At 47.7% G+C, this 23,453-nt stretch overlaps 1 protein-coding gene across 1 annotated transcript in view; it reads right to left on the reverse strand.

Annotated features, from left to right (window-relative positions):
• C2H1orf232 (chromosome 2 C1orf232 homolog) overlaps window positions 1–23,453 on the reverse strand; it is a 53,772-nt gene that overhangs the window by 21,551 nt on the left and 8,768 nt on the right. Inside the window, exon 2 of the mRNA XM_040337906.1 lies at window positions 1,840–1,877. Within this exon, the coding sequence (XP_040193840.1) occupies window positions 1,840–1,877 (38 nt within the window). The remainder of the gene's footprint in view (window positions 1–1,839; window positions 1,878–23,453) is intronic.

Consider the following 23,453-nt stretch of genomic DNA (forward strand, 5'->3'; position numbering starts at 1 on the left):
AGATAATTATTGCGGCAATTAAAAATAATCTAAATGGCCTATATCAAAACTCAAACCACTTATCTAAATCCAAAAACATGCTGCATCGCATATTTTCTCTTCACGATTGCAGAGCGGGAGGGTCCTTTTTTGGGTGTCTATGTCATTGCTTGGTGACTGGGACACTATCACTTGGACAATTTGGTGGGATTCCCAATGGCAAGGTCCTTGCAACTCTAGCGGTAGCAAGCTGATGTCTTAATGAGGGGGAGCGACAAGATCGGTCGATGGTGCGCAGGACTGTCGTGGGATTGTAAAATGACAAACAATCATACTCACCGGGGTGGATGTAGCACCGATCCCTGCTGCCTCTACAGAGAACTGAGCCATCGAAGACCACTGATTGCTCAGGTCTCAGACTTCAGTGAGCAGAGAGCTAGTGACTGTCAGCACTCACTGAAGCTGTGGAGGGGTGGGAGCGGCTGGCTCAAGATCTCAGCTGCTCACTCAGAGGCTGAGTCAGCTGCCAGTTCAGGCATCTGGGTGGATCCCAATTTTATAGTTGGACTGGACTGGCTCAGTGATCTCAGCTTTAGCCCGCTGTTGGCATAAAACAGGTCACATTAGTGCAGAACAAAATGCACTCCTGTCATCAGTAGGAGAAGTGGGACCAAAAGAGCTTTGGCACTACTTCTCTTTTAACACATTGTGAATGGACGGGAGGAGGGCAGGTAGAAGGGATGGAGAGGAGAACAAATGTGCCTGGAGATGGGCTTTAAGGTATGGTACATCCAAGACATACTGTATGTATACATATTGAGGTAAAAAAAAATCATCATATGCCCTTGAAAACACATTGGAAATTCATGTAAGAATGTATGCATTTTGAAGCATTAAATGGTGTACCAGCCCTTACTGCTCCTATTGCATTCTCTATTTGTGTGATGTAAATGAGAATCCAGTGCTGTTAATGAGATTTTTATTTTAATGGCCTGGGCAGGTCAGCAGAGCTAGAAATTTGAAAAAAAAAAAAATGGGTGATTTAATCAGTCGTTGTCCAATCTATATTAATATACAATTCATGGGAGGACCTCATGTTTGAATTTAAAGTATAACTCAAGCTTCAGAAATTAGCTTATCGGCATCAAACTTCTATTACAAGTGATGCCTGAAATTTACAGCAAGAGCTCTAATCTGTGAGATTTATCAAGGGAGATGGAGGTGCAGCTTTGGCTTTGGTTTCAGCACCCTGGCCTCCCAAGTTTGCAACACAGCCTAAACCTACAGCTGGCAAATCCATCTGGAGACTAGGGTTGCCATCTGTCCGGGATTCACCCGGACAATCCGAGTTTGGAATAATGTGTCCGGGTTTCAGTCTGTCTGAAACCCGGAAACATTATTCAGACTGGGCTGTGGCTCCCCAAGTAACTGAGATAGTTCGTTCGGGAGCTTTGGGCCACTGTCTGAGGGTAGGTTTGACATCAATGGGGCACTGGGGGGGGGGGTCATGATGTCAGCAAGAGCAGTTTGGCCACATCCAATGTTTGCCGCAGCGTGCTGCATTACCACTATTCTTGGGGCACCCAAAGGTGTCTCAGGTCTTTTATAATCTTATAGTGTATACTACGGAAAAAAAATGTGCCCTGTGCCGTTAAAGTGTTCGGGTTTGGCTTAAAGAGAAGGTGGCAACCCTACTGGAGACACCCTGATAAGGCAAGGGGGAAGTGTAAAGCTAGTGCGGCAACATTTCCAGGAAGATGTAATCCTATATTCCATATGTGGACACCTTTTGTGCCTGTCCTTATAAAAAGGGGAAAAGAGAAAGCTAGCAAGAAATGTGTAGAGGAATTAAAATTGTACCTCTTCTCTTTCTGTCCTTTTATCTCCATCCAAGTGTGCTGTCATGGAGTAGAGAAGTGAATGTATTATTTTATAATATTTTCAAATAACAAGGCAAATAAATACATACTATACTCTATATCATATTGCTTTCATGGCTTAAAATATCAATTTTGCTTATCACGTGAATTTGGGTGTGAATTTGGGCCTCTAAGTTTAATTTTAAAAAAATATTACTTGGGCGATTAGCTAAAACAGGCATGTCCAAAGCCCTTGCGGCCCATGTTTCGGTTTAATGTGGCCCCCAACAAATCCCTAAACGATATATACTGTATTTATCATTCTGGCAGCCTTGGAGGGGACAAGGAGGTGGCGGGATGAATGCCGTCAGATTACATACAGGAGAATCTTCTGTTTACTCTGCAGCCTCTGTAATAGGACGACTGTTCTGTCATAGGAGGCGGGACTTTGTATTAAAGAGGCCGCAAGTAAACAGGAGATTCTTCTGTATGTAATCTGTTTGCGCTCGACCCCCCCCCCTGTCCCCTCTGAGGCCGCAGATTAGCATCGATCCGCTGCATTGATGGAAATGATGAGGCTGCATTCATGTCAATGGTAAGGCTGCATTCATGGCAATGGTGAGGTTGCATTCAGAGGCTGCATTCATGGCAATAGTGAGGCTGCATTCTAGGCAATGGTTAGGCTGCCTTCATGGCAATGGTAAGGCTGCATTCGTGGCACTGGTGATGCTGCATTCATGGCACTGGTGATGCTGCATTCATGGCACTGGTGAGGATGCATTCATGACACTGGTGAGGCTGCAGATGGGCACTGATTAGGCTGCATTGATGGGCACTGAGCCTTCAAAGTTCATTATTTAAAATGTTATTTTTTCCCTGAAAACTTCCCTCTTAAAGTTAAGGTGCGCGTTATACCCTGATAATTACAGTATACAGGGTGGGCCATTTATATGGATACACCAAAAACAAAAGTTGGATTCAAAATGTCCGACTTCAAAATGGCCGCCATGGTCACCACCCATCTTGAAAAGTTTCCCCCCTTACATATACTAATGTGCCACAAACAGGAAGTTAATATCACCAACCATTCCCATTTTATTAAGGTGTATCCATATAAATGGCCCACCCTGTCCTTAGACTCTTTACCACACACAACCAAAAAGGCAAGATAATTCTTTTTGGGCAGTGTATTAGTTCATTTGCATTTAATTTTAATGGTTCAAAGAATGTCAGGCAAAATGGTCGGCCCTCATGCATGTTCACTTCATCAAATCTGGCCCTCTTTAAAAAAAAGTTTGGACACCCCTGAGGTAGAGGGTGGGAGGTATTGTTTTTTTTAGGGGGTGAGGGGAGTGCCATGGCTGGAATAATACGTTTATGTAACTGCTGATTGAAAAAAAAAAACAAATTACTGCATATTAGTCAGAAAGTTGCATATATTGTAAAGCTCTGAGAGTTTGAATCAATTGATAAAGTAAAAAAAAAAGAGAATTATATTTAATATAAATATAAACCCAGACACAAATGTGTGCATTATATATGGAAGAATATTATGCTTCTATAGCTTAAAATTAGAATTTTTTTAAGACAATAATTGTACCAGTAAAACATTGTCTAAGTTACAGAGCCACATAAAAATGCACGATGCGCGATTTTTAGAGGCAAATTTCTTAATTATATTCTCGCTGCAATTTGAGAATATACATTTGATGTTGGTATACATGAAAGAGCCCTTAATTTTACAAAATATCAAAGGATAACAACCTTTTTAACTCAATATGGCTTGTAAAACTTGCACAATTTTTACATTACAATGAAAGAATATGCTCTGAACCTTGGTTACTTCCTTGAAAACTGTAATGTAAAACACCCCACAGAACTGTTATGGCTTTCAGTATTGTTTGAAGAATGATTTTTTCATAAGCCACTTGTAAAAAAAAGCAAGGCCGATCACCTTACTGTAACTGCAATGAGAGATCTGAGCTCAGTTGGGTGTCACCATGGAGATGTATATTACTTATTCTGTCACTAGTTTACAAAAGAACCCAACCTAGTGTTCATGTTATTATTTGAGACATTAACCTAAGATACAGTATACAGTATATGTTGTGATACAAACAGCATATTGCTTTGGGTAAAATGGGGGTTTGTTAGGAGCAGCATATAATTGATTATTAGCTTCAATGACAGCTGTAAAAAACATAGAAATGGTTACAGGGTAGCATTCTTTCAAATTAAAGTAGAACTATAGGCGGGATAGAGATTATAGCTATTTCTCCAAGACACATAATATGTATTCAAGGATAGATATGTTAATGATCGACCAATATTATTTGAGTCTGGTGGACTTTGCGACTATTGAGTCGATCACCATATCGGATCATGCACCGATAAGTTTAGGGATGAGACCAGCTTTGGTTGGGAGTAGGGAAAGAACTTGGAGACTGAATGAAGCGATATTGGACGATAAGCAAAATGTAGAATCCTTAACTGGCAAGTTGACCTCATATTTTGAGATGAATACGTCAGAAGAGGTGTCGGACCAGGTGGTCTGGGAGGCCCATAAGGCGGTAATGAGAGGGGAGTTAATTTCAATGGGATCACGTATTAAAAGAGATAGACAGAAGGAACTGACAACTCTTTTGGAGGAGATACATAAAATAGAAATTAAACATAAGATCCATTTAAAGCCAGGAGATGCGCAAAATTTAGAGAAGCTTCGGGCGGATCTCAAACAGCTCCTGGATCGAAAAACTCAGAATAAAAATAGATATTTTGCCCATCGCTTTTATGAGCAGGGAAATAAGAGCGGGAGGTTAATGGCCAGACAGCTAAAGAAACAACAGGAGGCGCGTCATGTACATACAATAAAGGTAGGGAGTAAACAGATAGTAGATTCTCAAGCGATAGCAGCTGAATTCCATCGGTTCTATACTTCGCTATACAATCTAGATCCAAGTCTGGGGGAGGTAGACGGGGGGGGGGCAGGAGGAAGGGATTCGGGAATATTTAAAGGCCTCGGGACTACAAGCAATACCAACAGCAGCCCTGGAGGAAATGGAAAAACCCATCTCCATAGAGGAGTTAGAGAGAGTGATACTGGAGGCAGCGCAGGGCAAAAGTCCAGGACCAGATGGATTTACTAATATGTATTATAAAAAGTTCTCCTCTATAATCCTGACCCCCCTCTGTAGGTATCTCAACTCGGTGTCGATCTTGAGTCCATTATCGCCAGATGCTTTAACTGCTTATGTGACTGTTCTCCCGAAAGCGGGGAAGGATCCGCAGTGCTGCGCTAGTTACAGGCCCATCTCCCTCCTGAACTCCGATGTTAAGTTCCTATCTAAAATTCTAGCTTTGAGGCTACAGGATCACATTGTTAAGCTGATCCATCCGGACCAGACAGGATTTATGAAAGGCCGAGAGGCCAGAGATAATACAATAAGAGCCCTCCATGTGTTACACTGGATACATAAAGGCCCAAATCAAATCCCGGCAGTTGTGATCTCAATGGACGCTGAAAAGGCCTTTGATAGGGTGGGATGGGGATTTATGGTCGGAGTTCTGAGGGAGATGGGCCTGAGGGAAAGAATGATGGGATGGGTGATGGCATTGTATGCAGAACCCAGAGCAAGGGTTAAAGTCAACGGGAGACTATCAGATTACTTTGAAATAAAAAACGGGACTAGGCAGGGGTGCCCACTGTCCCCACTACTATTCGCTATGGTATTGGAACCTTTTTTGTGTATGATTAGAGGGAATAGGGGGATCAAAGGGATAGTTATAGGATCGATGGAACACAAGATATCCGCATATGCGGATGACTTGTTGTTATATCTTTCCTCACCTCAAGAGTCTCTGACGGAATTGATGAGAGAGATAGACAGGTTTGGCTGCATTTCCAACTTTAAAATAAATATAGAGAAATCGATGCTGATGCCGAATCAACTGCCTGCGGGGATGAAGAAAAAGCTGCAAAGATCCTTCCCCTTTGTATGGCGTTCAGACTCTATATTTTACCTGGGAACACATATAGCCCCAGATGTTAAACGTTTATATGAGTTGAATTATATACCCCTGCTCTCGTCAATACTAAGAGATTTACAGAGATGGAGAAGTTATACACTGACCTGGTTTGGGAGAGTAGGTGCTCTTAAAATGAGTATAATTCCAAGGCTTATCTATGTCCTGTATGCCATCCCTATAGCTCTCCCACAAATATTTTTTAAACAAATAAAGAAAGCTTTTAGGACTTTTGTCTGGGGGGATAAACATCCCAGGCTGGCATATGATATTTTGAAAAGATCAAAGAAGGAAGGAGGAGTAGGACTCCCAGATATGGTACTTTACTATAGAGCCATGGCCCTGGTTCGTATTATGAACTGGAGACATGACTCAAAAGGTAAAATATGGGTTTCCCTGGAGAAAACACTGGCAGGAAGGGATCTGGCGGGAGCACCCTGGATCCCGACCGTATTTAGGGGGCTATCGGAATATGTGTCACCATTAACTACAACAACGTTATCTATCTGGGATAGAATGAATAAGTCGGGAAAGTTTGCCCCTCCAATATCGCCTATTACTCCTTTGGAGGGATTTCCATGGTTCCCTCCTGGGGAAGAGAAGGGTAGTTTTGAGGGGTGGGGAGGAAATTGTTCAGAGGTGGCCCCATTGGGGGAACTGCTTCCCTTAAGGGAGTTGGTACAAAAGCAGGGGGAGGTATCAATGAGGGAATGGAAATACCGGCAGTTGACAGACCTGTTTAATAAATGGAAACACCAAATTAGATCAGTAAATACCATGACTACTTTTGAGGAGTGGTGTGTTAACCGCTTGGAACCAGGCCATATGTTATCTCGGATGCACAGAATGGTCCAGAGTGCCCAAGATAAGACAATCCCATATTACATGCGTGAATGGGAAAGGGAGTTGGGCCTTAAATTTACAGCGGAACAATCAAATAGGTTGATGGAAATAACACACCGGTCCTCAATAAGTTCATATATACAGGAGATGTCGTATAAGTTTCTGACTAGATGGTACCATACGCCGACCCGTTTGGCTCAGATCTACCCATTAATGAATGCCAACTGCTGGAGGGGGTGCAATCAAAGAGGGTCATTTCTTCATATATGGTGGCAGTGTCCCAGGATCAGGAGATTTTGGGAGGAGATATCCCCGTGGATAAAGAAACTGACATTAAGACCTATTGAGCAACCCCCATTGCATTTCCTGTTTCATGGAATGCCAGCATCCATGAAGTTCTACAAAAGAAGTGTTACACCACACCTATTAAATGCAGCGAAGGCACTGATACCTAGACACTGGAAACAACCTACAGTCCCCAATATAGTGGAATGGAAAATCGAGGTAGAGAGGATAATGGAGGCAGAGAGATGGGTACACATGGTCAAGGACCAACAGGACAAATTTAAGGATATATGGGCAGGGTGGATATATTACTCTCCTGAAGTAGGGAAGGATTAGTTTGGGGCGGAGAGGCTAGGAGGCGGGTGGGGGGGAGAGGTGAGACGGCGAAAAATCTTTTTTCCCCCTTTTTTTTTTTTTTTTTTTTTTTTTTACGTCTTTTATTTTATTTATTTTTTATTTTTGTCTCCCTACCCTGCGGGCGCCGGAGGGGGAGGAGGGGGGAGGCGCGCCCCCCCCCTCCTATTTTCTCACATTTTTTTTTTTTTTTTTTTTTTTTTTTTTTTTTTCCCCCCCTCTTTTTCACAGCACTAATTTGGATCACTAAAGAGGAGGAAATAATTAATCAATTAAGTCAATATAGGAGGACAAGTATAGAGGCTCCCCTTAAGGGACTTTATTTGGGAGTCATAAGAATGGGAACGGGGGTTTTAAAGGAAGGTTATAGTCACAAAAGAAAGATCACTAATAAGGGAATGGAGAAGAACACACTCAATATTGTTTTTTTTTTAAATTCATTTATTTATGTATTTATTTTTTTTCCACTCCTCTTTTTTGAGGTGGTTATGAAACTTCTCCCCTTCGCATGGTAGGGGGGGGGAGATAAGGTGATGGGGAGTTAAAGAGGCACGAAACAAAGAAAACATTTTTTAATTTTTTTTTTTTTTTTTTTTTTTTTTTTTTTTTTCCACTAAAGTCACGAAATTAAGGACTATTAAGCCCTGCACAAAATCCCTTTGCTTTTTTTATTTTTTATTATTAGGGTGGTATTGAGCTCCTCCTTTTTGTGCCGTAGGGAGGTCATAAGGTGATGGGGTCTAGGGGGTCACGTGGGAGGGGGGGGGGTCTCGTCTCTCCTTTCTCCTCCTCCTCTTTCTCTCTCTCCCTGGCGTCCCTCCCGCCTCTTGTAGGTGGGGAGTGGGACGGGGGATTGGAGGAGAGGGAGGGGGAGGCCGATGGTGCCCATGGGGGGGACAATGTAATGTATGAAAGTATTTTTACTTAAATATGTACGGAGATGTCCTTTTTTTTTTTTTTTTTTTTTTGGTTTTGTTATTGTTATTTGTTTATTGTATGTGATGTAATTTGGAAAATAAAGAAAATAGGTAATTATAAAAGTAGAACTATAGGCAAAAAGTTTTTTGTTTTTTATTTGGATTGAGCAAGGGAGGGTTAACCGTCAGATCTTTTTTTTCAATTGTGGAGATTTCCCTTCACTTCCTGTCCCCTAGCCAAACAGGAAGTGAGAGGTAATCCCTGCAAATTAAGGGAATTCCTTGGGGACTCCCGGTTTACCAGAACTAGTGTCCTCATTGGAAGATTTTCTCCTCTATTGGTTTTCTGGGGACAACACGAAACTTGGTATTTTCTTTTACTTACAAATAGGGAGGCTGAATCTCCCTAAGTCCCCTTTCACACTTATACGACTTGTCTCACGATTTTGGACTGTATGTTCCCTGGGTGTGTTCTAACTGAAGGGGGGGGGTTGACTGACTAGGGGAAATGACTGATCGCTGTTCACACATTGTATGAACAGACAATCAGGCATTTCTCCCCCTGACAGGACCGGGAGCTGTGTGTTTACAGCCGGCGGCTGGTCGGCAAGCGGTTAAAATAGAAGTCCAGTCAAAACCTAGCTAAGCAAAAACCTGCTCCCAACCCCATTCCAAGCCCTATGCTAATGACCCTGATAGGCCTCTTTCACACTGGTGCCGCGGCCATGTTAGCGTTGTTTAAGCAGCGCTTTTCGGCCACTAGCGGGGCGCTTTTAACCCCAAAGAAGGGGTTAAAAATGTCTGTATTGCGGCGCTTTCAAAGTGGTCTTCAGATGCTTCGGAAGCACTGCCCATTCATTGTATTGGGCAGGGGCGTTTTGGAAAGGCTGTATACAGTGCTCCCAAACTGCACCAAAGATGCTGCTTGCAGGACTTTTCTGAATGTGCCGCAATCGCACCGCCCGAGTGTGAAAGCACTCATTGTAATGAATGGGAGGCAGTTTTCAGGTGCTTTACAGGCACTATTTCTAGCGCTAAAATGCCTGAAAATTGCCTCGGTGTGAAAGGGGTCTAAAAGTAAGATGTGTATACTTACCTAATCTAAGGGGACTCCAGTCGGATCATGTTATTGGCTTACAGTGCCAGTCTTGGTGTAGAGGGAGGGACAACTGACAAGGGATGGCCCATAGTAAGCCTAAGGGTGATGTCATTGCCCAGGCTTTGCAGCCATAGTGGGCGCTCTCTTCTCCCCTGCAGTAGGCCGCTGGGGAGATGATATGATTGGACCAGAGAGCCCTTAGATGAGGTAAGTTTAAGCATCTTTCCTTTACATGATAGTTGGTATAGGGCTTAGAATGGAAGTGGGAGCAGGTTTAAACTTAGTTAGGTTTTGAGACGCTTGGGCGGTTTTCAGACGCTTTAGCGCTGGAAATAGCCTCTGCAAGGCACCTGAAAACCACCTCCCATTCATTCCAGCGTGTCTTTTCACGATGCTGCACATATTTTGGGCCTGTCCCAAACTCCTACCTTTTTGGCGCGAGGTGACTCGCACGATCAAGCACCTGACTGACGTCTCTTTGGAGGACAACCCCGCAGCATGTCTGCTCCATCTCTCCGAGCGCCCCATTCGGAAATATAAGGCCTCCCTTACTATACAGTTGCTGAATGCTGCCAAGGCATGCATCCCTTTCTGTTGGAGATCGGAGAAACCCACCGGCAAAGTCCATATGGTTCTCTAAAGTGAACGAACTGAGAAACATGGAAGATCTCACGGCCACCTTGCACAACAGGGAGGAGACCTTTCGGGAGACCCTGGAATCATTTCATCTACACGGACGAGTATCTCACGTGAAATGGCCAGGTCTGGTTGACCCGCAGGGCCTGCCTTGCCTCCTGGTCGGGGGATACTCTCAGGCCCCGTACAGATGAGAGGATATCCGCTGGAAACGGTCCGCCGGACCGTTTCCAGCGGATAAATCCTCTGGCGGATTTGGATCTGATGGCTGTACACACCATCAGATCGAAATCCCCGCGGAATACATCCGCGGTGACGTGGCCGCGACGATGACACGGCGACGTGCGCGACCCTGGAAGGTAAATACTTCCACACATGCGTCAAATCATTACGACGCATGCGAGGGATGGGAGCGGACGGACTGATCCGGTGAGTCTGTACAGACGACCGGATCAGTCCACTGGACTGGATTCCAGCGGATAGATTTCTTAGCATGCTAAGAAATTTTTATCCGCTGGGAATCCGTCGGCTGGATTTTTATCCGCTGGAAAATGTCCGCTAGGCCGTACACACGACCGGATCTATCTGCTGGAACTGATCCGCGGATCAATCCAAGCGGATAGATCCGGTCGTGTGTACGGGGCCTCAGGCCTTGTACACGGCCAGACATGTCCGATGAAAACGGTCCGCGGACCGTTTTCATCGGACATGTCTGCTGGGATGTTTTGGTCTGATGTGTGTACACACCATCAGACCAAAATCCCCGCGGACAGAGAACGCGGTGACGTATACGACACCGACGTTCTCTGATGCGGAAGTTCAATGCTTCCACGCATGCGTCGAATCAATTCGACGCATGCGCAGGATTTCGGGCCGCTGGTTATACGTCATAACCAGCGGACATGTCCGATGAGTCATACTGACCGACGGACATGGTTCCAGCGGCCAAGTTTCTTAGCATGCTAAGAAACTTTTGTCCGCTGAAAACCTGTCCGCTAGCCCAGGAATACGGTCCGGTAGGCCCTACACACGGTCGGACATGTCCGCGGAAACTGGTCCGCAGACCAGTTTCAGCAGACATGTTCGGTCGTGTGTACGAGGCCTCACACTTCTTTCTGTTATTCTATTCTCTTGTTCTCTCCCCCCTCTTTCTCTGGCCCCTCCCCCCTTCTTTTAAGGGTCGGTTCTCGGCATTCTCCTCTTTCTCTCCCCTCCCCTCCCCTCTTTTTGCTGATGTCCTTTCCCCTTCATTATCATCCAATAATGGACCTTTTCACCTTGAACCTGCACTATCCTGTGAATGCCGATAGCTATGTGGGCCTTTTATCCAGGCCCGTCTGGTTGTTGGTTTCCTCTGCCCCCCATACTGTTATTAAAATACAAAATGTTACTGTATAGTATAGCACCATCTGCATTTCTAGAGGTTATTGGTCATATAATCATCTGTTTGGTTGCCTCTAAGGCCTCATACTCGACTCCGGTATCTTTGACCTACCATTTATGCCTTGTCAACAGTACTCTACTGAAGTGTTTATGTCAATTTAGTTTGGCGACCCCCTTCTTGTTTTTTTTTGTTTTTTTATCTCTTTGTGTGACCTATACTAGATGCTGATGCTGTATGTATTTTGTACCGGTAGACAGCCATACTGTCTTTTCTACTTGAAAATAAAGGAATTATAAAAAAAAAAAAAAAAAAAAAGCATTTAGGAGGTGGCAATATCACCTCTTTACTGACTGTCTAATTTACCTGCTCCATACTCTGAAAGATGATCCACCATGGATTGCTCTTCAGAAACAAACACAGGTGTAAATGAGCCCTTAAAGCTGAACAACGGGCAAACAGCTAAATACCAAGAGAAAACACACATACAGTACATATGTTTTCTATCTTATCTGCTAACAAATTTGTAATTCTGTACATTTACATTTTTGATTCTTATGCCTTTTTCTAGAAAACGTCAGTCGACATAACTAGAGGAAAGAATACAGTTGTGTCACCTCCCTAGCTGCACCTTGTTGATTGGACAATTGGGGAGCAGCAGCACACTGATGTTGGTGAACTTGATGAAAGCCAAATATTCCCAAAACTGTCTTAAACGCAAATATGCAACATTTTTCTTCTCTTGCCATAACTGTTTTTTTTTAATTGACTTGTGATGTGCCTTTCCCTTGCTAAGCCTCATGCCCCGTACACACGATCGGTTTTCCCGTCGGAAAAAAGTCAGATGAGAGCTTTTGGTAGGAAATCCCGACCATGTGTATGCTCCATCTGACTTTTTCCAACGGAAAAACTGCCGGAAAAAGATAGAGATCAGGTTCTCTATTTTCCCATCGGGAATAAATCCGATGGGAATTTCCAATCGTGTGCTCGGAAACAAATCGACTCATGCTCGGAAGCTTGGAACTTAATTTTCTCGGCTCGTCGTAGTTTTTTACGTCACTGCGTTCTTGGCAGTACAAAGTTCACCAAACTTTTGTGTGACTGTGTGTATGCAAGGCAGGCTTGAGCAGAATTTCGTCGGAAAAACCAAGTTTCTTCTGACGGGAATTCCGCTCGTGTGTACAGGGCATTATTCTTTCTTTCTGGTGATAGCCCATCTTTTTCTGGAACTGACTAGTTACTGTCTGGTGCTAAAAGATTTTCTCAAATTGCAAGGGCCTAGGAGAAAATATATACAAGTCAGTCTCTGCAGTGGTAGAAATTGCAGAACACTGCCCCTAACGGTCAGTGCGCTGGTACTACCAGCATAAGGCAGTCCAAGCTCAAGTTGAGCAATCAGTAGAAAAAGGGTGATAAAACTTTTTCTTTTCTTCTTTCTTTTTCCTGGTGCTGTGAAGAAGCCGGCAAGACCCTATCCTTACTAACTTAACATCCCCCCAAAGTCCTGCACAAACAACAAAGTGTGAATCCGGTGGGATGAAACAAAAAAACTGGAAAGGGCAACAGTTCTTATCCGTAACTTCTTTAAAGCCAAAAAAAAAAAAACCCTACATAGGTGGCAACACAGGTATGAGGCCTACTTGTAGAACCGTGAATCCGGCAGCATGACAATGTCCCCTTGAGAATTGGTAGTGGTAATAGAGAAAACTTGATCCACTCTACCGGGACATTTAAGGACCACTCTATCATTAAAGATGTACCGGCCAGGGCTCCAGTCTTTCAAGCAACCTTCAAATTTGTATTTCAATTAGATGAAACTATAGTCTGTGTCACGAGCACACCTGGGGACATTCAGGCGTTCCCAGACTGCATCCCTGTACCAGTCCTCCCTCATCTTTTCGAGCTCGGGCAGGAGGACTGGAGGCACGTATGGGTACTCCCATCCGTAGTCGGTGGCCACTCTCCTCATGAATATGCACTGCAAACGGGCCAGCTTGGGTAAAGTGTGAGGATCCCCAAGGCCTTGTAACGCGATGGCATCTGGAGCTCTCTTCACCACAGACAGAAGAGTAGGCATGGGGTTAACGACATTAGTGCTTGACGCTCCAACTCCCCATGTCAATTGCGGGATACTTGCACTTGGTGCGACATGACCAGAGTGCTTCTTGCGTCTCCGGGACTTGTTGGTTTGGGAACCTTTACCGAGTTGGGATTCAGGAAACTCGGGTTCGAACCATTTGTCGTCCCTATCATCAGACAAAGAATCTAGATCCGAAGACTCACACTCCTCCGCGGGCAAGCAGACGCGCCCTCCGACAGGGACGTTGGTTGAATCCCTTGTGTATACTGGTAGGCCTCTACCACAGCCATGGGAGGCCTGTTTGGGGCCCATGCTAGCCACTAGGGGTGCAACGGATCAAAAAACTCACGGATCGGATCGATCCTCAGATCAGGAGTCACGGATCGGATCATTTTTCGGATCAGCAAAAAAAAAAAAAAAAAAAAAGAAGACTAATCTTGTTACACCCAATGGAGTTTTAGATTCAGTTATTTTCAACACAAAATGGAGCTTATGTGCTTAAATACAGTATATGTAAATCTGACAGACTGTTTACATGTTACATTTTATAAGCCGCAGCAAACCTTACATGTTTGAAAATCAGAGGTGTTCTGTCACATTAGCAAACATGTAAGGTTTGCTGCGGCTTTTAAAATGTAACATGTAAACAGTCTGTCAGATTTACATATACTGTATTTAAGCACATAAGCTCCATTTTGTGTTGATAACTGAATCTAAAACTCTGTTGGGTGTAACAAGATGTCCACTTGCCCCTAATCACTATAATTACTGTAGTATCACCGTTGTCCCCCACCCCTCCGGTGTCACTGGGGGTCCCCCCCCTCCTCTCTGCTGGGGTCCCCCCACTCTGCTGGTGTCACCTGTGGTCCCCCCCTCTTCTGGTGTCACTGGGGGTCCCCCCTCTTCTGGCGTCACTGGGGGTCCCCCCTCTTCTGGCGTCACTGGTGACACCAGAAGAGGGGGGACACCCAGTGACACCAGAAGAGGGGGGGGACACCAGAAGAGGGGGGGACACCCCGTGACACCAGAAGAGGGGGGGACACCCCGTGACACCAGAAGAGGGGGGGGACACCCAGTGTCACTGGGTGTCCCCTCTTCTGGTGTCACTGGGTGTCCCCCCCTCCTTCGGTGTCACTGGGTGTCCCCCTCCTCCGCTCAGCAGAAACAGCCATGCTCCCCGGGTCCTGCTCACATTACAATGTCGGGAGCTGTCAGTGGATGGGATATGCTGCACGTTTGCTGCTCTCATGAACATTGATTTAGATGAAGTATCTTCGTGTTTCCGCTTTATTATGCGGATATAATTAAAATCCCAATATTCTCTCGCTGGCGGCCACACCGGGTCCGAATGTGGAAATCCTATTTATGGCCGGTGCAGCTTTTGGAGATGCTGTCTCCACATCTCTGCAGTTCCCAGGTCTGTGTAGTCGCCGTCGGCGCGCTGAGGAGTGTCACGCTGTCTTCACTGGGGTGGAGCAAGATGGCCGCCGCTCCGGAGCTAGGCCGAAGCCGGGGACTTTCCTACGGCCGAGGCCTCGGAGCGCTCCGCGGATCGCGTGGTGTGCCAATCCGAACGGGGTGGCCCGTTCGGATCACGGATCGGTGACGATCCGTTGCACCCCTACTAGCCACAGCGTGCCACACTGAGACCGCATTAGTTGGTGTCGCCTCCGGTACAGGAACCGCTTTCACACTGGGCACACACTCGTTCTCATCAACTTCGCTTACCTCTGGTGTTATGGTTGGGGTAGCAGCCGATGGTAGGGTAAGTGTGGATGAGACGGTCACCACCTCCAGATCATTCACTACTGTAGTTGAGGAGGGTTCCGGCCATGGGGCCTCCTCCTCCGCGGTTACAGTCCCAGCGATCCAGTCCACCTTGTACTCCCGGGGAGATTCGGTCGGCGGATCAACTTGAAACAGGTAGGCCCGGCACCTCTTGCACCAGGCAAACGGCAAAATCCGGACGGCCAGCTCCGAACAGCGGGGTCAGGATCCGTTAAGGAAATTCCAGCAGCAGCAGGCATAGTGTTGACTTCCAGGACAGACATCGGGGGTCTTAGCTTTCCAAATGGCGTCGATGGCACAGACATGTTCACACGACCTTCTCTCATGGGCGGGTAATGACTCTGTCCTTTGGCGCCAAACTCAGCCCACGTCACACGCAGGGGTGGGTAAATCCTCCCACTTGAATGATTTTCTCCACACGTGGAAGGCGCACATGGCTTCGTCGCACGTGCGCCCAACGGTAATGGCGACGTTAACTCCTTCCTCACCAAGCACATTTTTGACACACGACAATTCCTTGAATCAATTACTTAATAAGCTTCTGAACTTGAGGATGTTGAGGTAATAGCCAATCCCGGACGAGCCCCCACATGTAGCGCTCACCCCCGAAGGAGCCGCTGGTTATTGAATGGGATGGCAGATCTACCTCATTGCTCCTTCCGAATGTCTAGAAATGAATGATGCACACAGCAGCAGTAAAGGAATGTCCATGAATAAATGTATTTTTATGTGCACTTTATTACCCAGCCGGGTAAAAAGGGTTAACAGGTGATGAAAGGGATAGAGGTGAAAAAGGAGAACTGCAGATTTAGGCTTAGTACTTGGAACAGTCCTGTTCCTATGCATAGAAGCTTTTCTTACACCACTCCTGCCTGAGTGGGTTTAGCGTGCCCGGATAGGTCTCTCTCACTAACCTAGCAGCCGGAACACCGCTCGAATCTCTTCGGAACAAAGTCTCTGCCACAGACCCTTTTTAAATGAATGTCAGAATGGAAACTCTGCCACAGGCCCTTTTAAATGAATGTCAGAATAGAACCTCTCTTCTCAACGTCGCCACAGGTACCGACTGAAAGAGGAGTCAATCCTTCAGTGTCCGGTCACCTTGATCCCGGAGGTTCGTCAGAATCCTGTTGGACCGCCAGCCTCTCATTGGCGCTCCTCAGATGGACTCCCCACAGAACAGCTAGACTCACTTGGGATCTTTGAAGTGGGAACCCAGTCGACCACTGGGTCCCCATCCTGCTCAAATGCTTTGGATCAACCTAGGCCCGAAACCAGGAACACAGCATAGCGCGCACACTCCGGCCAGGTAGGCCATAACGCCGGAGCGCCGTGAATTGGCCACCCCAAAGGTGGGGGCCACACCGGAAGAAGACCACACAAAATGGCGTCTGCTTCATAAGTACCATCTCTCAGCATGCCCAGCTAGGCCCAAAACCTTCTGATTGGTCGCTGGGAGAGAACACCCAAACCTCAGCTCCACTGCTGCCACCTACTGCACAGGGGTGGGAAAACACCCCAGTGTGACAGAATGAGCCCACAGCACAGCCAAGCTAAAACAGAGACCCTAATCAAATGGTTTCAATTGGAGTCAGAGTCACTTACACTCTGACTACCCCTAAATTTCAATAGCACCGGTTACCTTGGAAGTAACCAGGCACTACACTTATATCAGTACAAGTATGTAGAACATGAAACAAGGAAGTTTAAGAACGAACTTTGTATCCTGGGTACTGCACACATGTGGCTCATCATGGAGTTTGGAAACCGTCTTAATGTTTGTTCACATGACAATGGCTCCTGTATGGTCCCCAGGCTTTGGTGAGCACGCCTTCGGACAAAGTATTACCCCCTGCAAGGGTTAGTGACCCAGTGCAATGCCTGGCATAGTCCAAGAACCCAACCAGAGGGGAACCTCTCTTGTGACCCTTACGTGGCGCCCAATAAGAGAGGGAAACAAGCAAAGGTGGAGGACATGTCGTGCCATCAGTTAACCCCCTTACAGACCTATAGCTCTACAATCGCCAAGGCTCATATTCTTTAGTGATTGGCTCTGATTTCTAATCCTTCAAGTGACCCCATCAGGAGCAGGGAGGGGCTGGCACCCGAGGTGTCTGTGGAGAATTAGGGGCATTGGCATCTGGAGCAGTGCTGTTTTGTTTGGATTGTCTAACAATATTGGGTGTGTTTATAAGACATCTGCATTAGACATTCACCCAATGAAAGTACATATACATTCGTTCTGTGCAATGTGGGCAAAAAATGTATAAATTAATAAAACAAATGTTATTGGGTTATTTCCTGTGCTGCATGTTTTTCATTGCTCTAGAATTGCAGAAAATTCGACTTTTGCCCACTAGATGGCACAAAGTATCACAGGAATTTCCTATGCACACCATAGTTCAAACTGGTTTGTCCTGTGTTCCGTCAGATTAGGCGACCTGTCAAAACTTGTAATGGAAGTGACGTTCCATCACGGCCATCTTGGTACACCCCACACTTAGAATAGAGCCTGAAGTCGCCAAGCAGACATATTTTTACACCCACTTTTACCACTAAACTGAGCTATTGTCATCGCTAGGGTTGCCACCTCATCCCTTTAAAACAGAACACATATGAATTACACAGGTTCTGTGGCTGATTTAATGCAGGTAAGGCACCAAATGAGTCTAATTACCACCTTAATTAGCCACAGAACCTGTGTAATTCATATGTGTTCTGTTTTAAAGGGATGAGGTGGCAACCCTAGTCATCGCTGTGTAAAAGCATTTTTACACAGCGACAGGCATCCACAGCAGAGAGAGAGGTGCCTGAGGTGGGGTGGTGACATCACGCTCCCCAGCTTTTCCAATCAGAGAATATGTTGCATTCATTCAGAAAATGCAAAGCTTTCTCTCAGTTGTGAAAAATAAAAATATAGGATACGGCGCCAATAACATAAATACTAATCGCAAAAAGTGCTCTGGTCTTTGACCAGCAATATTGTACGGGGGTTAAGTGGTTAAGCCCCTTTCACACAGATGGATAGAATGGTGCTTTCAGCTGCGGATTTTACTGCAGCTAGAAGCACACAATGCTTTTCTATGACACCCTTCACACACTGCGGTTACCTGCGGTTTTGTGCGAATAGAAAATATAGAATTGAATGCGTCCAGGTGCGATCTGGCGCAGCTATCACCACATAACCACAGGTAATCGCAGTGCACTGTGTCAGCTGCGTTTGGTATGAATCTTGAGGGGGAACTCCACGCCAAATTTCAAATAAAAAACCAGCATGGGTTTCCCCTCCAAGAGCATACCAGGCCCTTGGGTCTGTTACGGATTTTAAGGCGGGTCTTCCTCTGACTTCTCTGGTCTTTCGGGGGGCGTTCTGCCGGGGCCTCCGCTTTCTTCTTTAAGCTCTTTTACAAGCGGGGACCCCGGTCTTCACCGCCCTCTTCTGTTCGCTTCTGCTGGTGGGGGCGGTCTTCACCACCGTCTTGTTCTGTTCTGCTGGAGCCCCCGCTATTTTCTTTAAGCTCTTTTACAAGCGGGGGCCCTGGTCTTCTGTCCTCTTCTCCCCTCTTCTCCTTTTTCCTTCTTCCGTACTTCTCCGCTGTCTTCTTGCAGATCTTTTACCAGTGGGGGCCCGGTCTTCTGACGTCTTCTTCCCTCTTCTCTTCTTCAATGTTGACACGTCGCTTCCTCCCACTGTTTGTTGTCCAGGATGATAGGACAGTCAAAATTAGAAGCGGCGCCCCCCCACAGTTGCAGAATACTGGCCGCCTGCATACTGGAAGCAGTGGGGCTGCTTTATGGGGGGCGCTAGACTAATTAGACCAGTCCACCCCATAAGACTGGTGGGGACTCTTTCCATGCTGCCCCCCCTGCAAAGTGCTGCCCTAGGCCTGGGCCTAGGCCAGGATACAGCGTTAGAAAAATGTGTATATCCAGGGCGCTCCAAGCATTTGAATCCTCACAGATAAAGTCTGTGTTGGAGAGGGTAGCAAATCTTCACACACTTTAGGCAGCACTCAGGGAGACAAACAATCTCTGATGGAAATAGAAAAACAAACAAGGCGCCTCTAAGTGCAGAAGTATAAACTTTTAATATCCCTAAAGGGGTTAAAAACACTTACAAGGGGCGTGGCCTGGACATGGCTGAGTGAAGCTGCGTTTCTCTTGAGCTCCCGGCCTTGTCCTCCCCTATACCGGCTAAAAACGCAGGAAAGTCGGCATGCAATCAGCCAGAAAGCGCAGCATTAAAGCCAACACCCGGGTGACCAGATCCAACACACCGGCGAGGGATTTACACCGATATTTCAAGCCACAGCAGCAGCCCTCACCTGGAGCCAGGGCGACGACACCACGAGGCACAGCTCGGGCAGCCCTGGCCGCCGCGCGTGAGAACGAGGAGTGGGCCCTGTCCCCTACTGATCCAGAACCCTCATCCGGACGGGTGGGGATACCGAGACCCCCGGATCTACACATGGATTCCCCATCCTCCTCCCCCGGAGGCTCGTCGGCGGAGCGGGAGATCAGGGCCTTACTGCAGGCCCTACCCACGCGGTCTGACATAGAGGCCCTGATCCCGAAGTTGGAGGAGACTCACCGACGGGATTTCCAGGAGGTCAGAGCAGAGGTGTCCTCCTTGACGGAAAGGGTGACGTCGGGCGAAGTGTCGTTCACGACCCTGGAGCAGCGGGTATCGAGTCTGGAACAGGCGAGAGACCACCACAGAGACGCGGCGATCGCCCTTCAGCTCCACCTGGAAGATGGGGAATACCCGAGACGGTCGGAGCAGAAGACCTGGACGGAAGGCTCCAGGAACTGTTCCACGAGGTTCTGGAGGAACCGCTGGCAACGGTGGAAATAGACAGAGCGCATCGCGCCATGGGCCCCAGAGCGGAGGATCAAGATAGGCCCCGTGATGTGATTTGCAGGCTGCTGAGATATGCCCAGAAAGACCGCATCGTCCGAGGAGCATGGGAGCACGGCGCGGTGTCGGTAGATGGGGCCCCGGTCACGATTCTGCCAGACCTTTCCAGAGCAACACTCCGCCGCAGAGCAATGTTGAAACCAGTGCTGGAGCTCGCCAAACAACTGGGCTTCACCTACAGATGGGGCTACCCGCTCGCGGTGACATTCAGAAAGGACGGATCGGCCTACACGCTACAGTCCCCTGCGGATTTGCCTGGACTGTTCCGGTTCCTGGGAGCGGGACCGGTGCCGATACCGGACTGGCTGCAGATCCTGCCACGCGCACCAGGGAGATCCGGACCCTCCAACTACAGAGTGGCAGCGCAACCTCGCCAGAGAAGACAAGGCGGACGAAGACAGCGGGCACCATCGGGAGACGCTCAACAGGGGTAACGTGAGTAGGCCTTGAGCCGCAGCCCGCCGTTCACTTCCCATCCACATACCCCCGCACACGAGACACATTGCCCCTGACTCTCCCGGAGGACGCCCGGTCCCCCCCATATATATGTTGGCAGTATTGCCCGTTGTGCCGCCTGACAGTAACGTCCCCCCCGGTCCGTGATTACATGGCACCCCTACACCAATTCGACCGCGGATGGAGGGGAAGACCCGCAGGTACTGTAGGTGCTAGACTCACCCCCCATCACGAGAACACACTTGGCCGGAGGCGGAGGGAGGGGGGAGGAGGTTGGCAACTACCCATGTTGGGTACCCCTGTAGGCCCAGACTAGGCCGGGCCCTTGCCCACTTGAAACGAGCACTGCCTACGGAGGTGAGCGGTAGCCGCGTTACAGGGGCACGCAGGTTGAAGCCCGTACATGCTGGAGCTGATATCCCCCTGTGACATGCCCCTGGGTGCATCGAAACTCACCGCCACCAGACAAGAGGGAGATTTGGGTGCCAAACTGAGGGGTGACACGGAGATGCCCCCCCCCAGCCCCTCTAGCTTACAACCGCGCCGAGACACGGGCGGCTCGCCCACAAGGACTCAAAAGGCAACGTACTTTGTCGCTTTGGAAGCTGGGGCCTAGACTCTGAGTTGGGGGGAGGGGGGGGGGGACGATGGCATCCTGAACGGAGGTTGAGCACCGGCACTAAAAATCACAAGGGGGATGATGATTACAGGATATTGTTATACAGAGTATTGCATAATTGTTGGGGACGGTGATGCATGGGGTTCGGAGGGGGGGAGGGGGATGGGTGGCGCGGCTGCTTGTTTAAATGTTCTCACCCACTAGAGATGTTAATGACTCCGTGATGTCCTATGTCAGTTCTTCCCCCAGTAAGAGGGAGCTACTAAGCAACCCTTACTGGGAGACATGTTGGGCCGCTTCACAAGTTTTGGTTGGATAAACGCCTTAAGGCCCTCTGCTTACTTACTTTATTGTCTTATTTCCCTGTGGATGCCTCTCTAAAATTGATATGTTTACCTGGGCATGTGTATTGTATATGATTGCATTGCAGACTAGGGCCCCAACAGCATCAGCAGCCGAGGGCAGGGGGGACGGGGACCAGGGAGCTCGCTTTACTGGTCCTGTTTACCCACCTACCCACCTAGGCCTGCGCTCGATAACCAGTGTTTCACTGGTGAGTGCCTTTAGCTGTTTGAGCTAAACTAGATTAGTCTCTCCGGCCACACGCACTTGTGTAGGCCTCCTAACCTAGATATCTTTCTATCTTAACTCGCCCTTAATCCTCCTATCCCTCCTAACCCCCCAGTCACACGCGGACGCGAAGACTGACCCCCCCCCCTATCCACCCACACCAAGGGACATACCCCATACTGACTCGCGGTCATGGACAAACTAACCGTCATATTGCTAAACGCAAAGGGTTTAAACATCCCGGAAAAAAGGAGAATGCTCCTACACGATATGCGACGCCTGGGGGCGGACGTGATTATGATCCAAGAAACACACTTTCGGGAACGAAATCTGCCCCTGTTGAAAAACAGACAGTACCCCACGGTCTACCACTCCACCTATGCGAAAGCAAAGTCACGAGGGGTTTCTATACTCCTATCAGCCAGGGTTCCATGGCACCATGGGGAAGTTGAGCTGGACACAGAAGGGCGCTACATATTTTTGAAGGGCAAAATTGGCCAAACACAAGTAACCCTAGCAAACCTGTATGCCCCAAATGACCATCAAGACTCATTTATAACTAGACACCTGAACAAACTACTACGCTTCGCGGAAGGCCAGTTGATCGTGGGAGGAGACATTAACATCCCCCTGATCCCGACGGAGGACACGTCGACGGGTACCTCGTCTAGTTCCAGAGAAACGCGGAAACGCATTCACGCGGCGTTGCATTCGGCCCAACTCGTGGACACTTGGCGTCTATTTCATCCCGGGGAAAGGGACTATACCTTCTACTCCAGGCCCCATGGGTCCTACTCACGAATAGACTACCTTTTTGTACCCCACAGACACCTAGACGCGATTACGGAAGTAGAGATAGGTTCTATTACTTGGTCAGACCACGCCCCAATTAAGCTGGTTTATGCCCTGGCAGCGACCCAATCAGCCCAGAGACGGACTTGACGACTCAATGAGAGTCTACTGCAAGACTCAGACACCATGACTGAAGTGATTAGGGAAATAGGACATTATTTCGACACCAACGGTACTCCTGACAGTGATGCAGGGGTGGTGTGGGAGGCCCACAAGGCGGTCGTGCGGGGTCTCCTCATCAAGCATGGGACTAGACTGAAGAAACATAGGACTGAACAGCTGGACGCACTACTAGCTAAACTGCAGCTACTGGAGGCCCAACACAAACAAGCCCCGACACCCCAAGTAGGCTCGGATCTGAACACCACCCGTCGACAGATCACTGACTTACTACACTATAAGGCCAAGGCAGCAATGCAAATTAGTAGGCGTATTGTCTACGAGTCAGGGAACAAATGCGGAAGGATGCTCGCCCAAGCGATCCGCGCACAAAACATGGCATCATACATTCCACACATAGTCACACGAGAGGGGAAGAAAGTCTCAGTGCCACAACAGATCTCACAAGAATTTAAGTCCTTCTACTCTAACCTTTACAATCTTCCCTCTACATAAGAGAACCCAGACCCGGACTTGACATCTACATACCTAGAAGCCTCCCGCATGCCGACGCTAACGACAGACATGAGAGAGTCACTGGAGGAGCCAATTACCTTGGCAGAAATCCAAGCAGCACTGAAATCCGCCAAGCCAGGCAAAGCTCCTGGCCCGGATGGCCTTACCACCGCGTACTA

The sequence above is a fragment of the Rana temporaria genome, chromosome 2 (assembly GCF_905171775.1).
Source record: "Rana temporaria chromosome 2, aRanTem1.1, whole genome shotgun sequence".
NCBI lineage: Eukaryota > Metazoa > Chordata > Amphibia > Anura > Ranidae > Rana > Rana temporaria.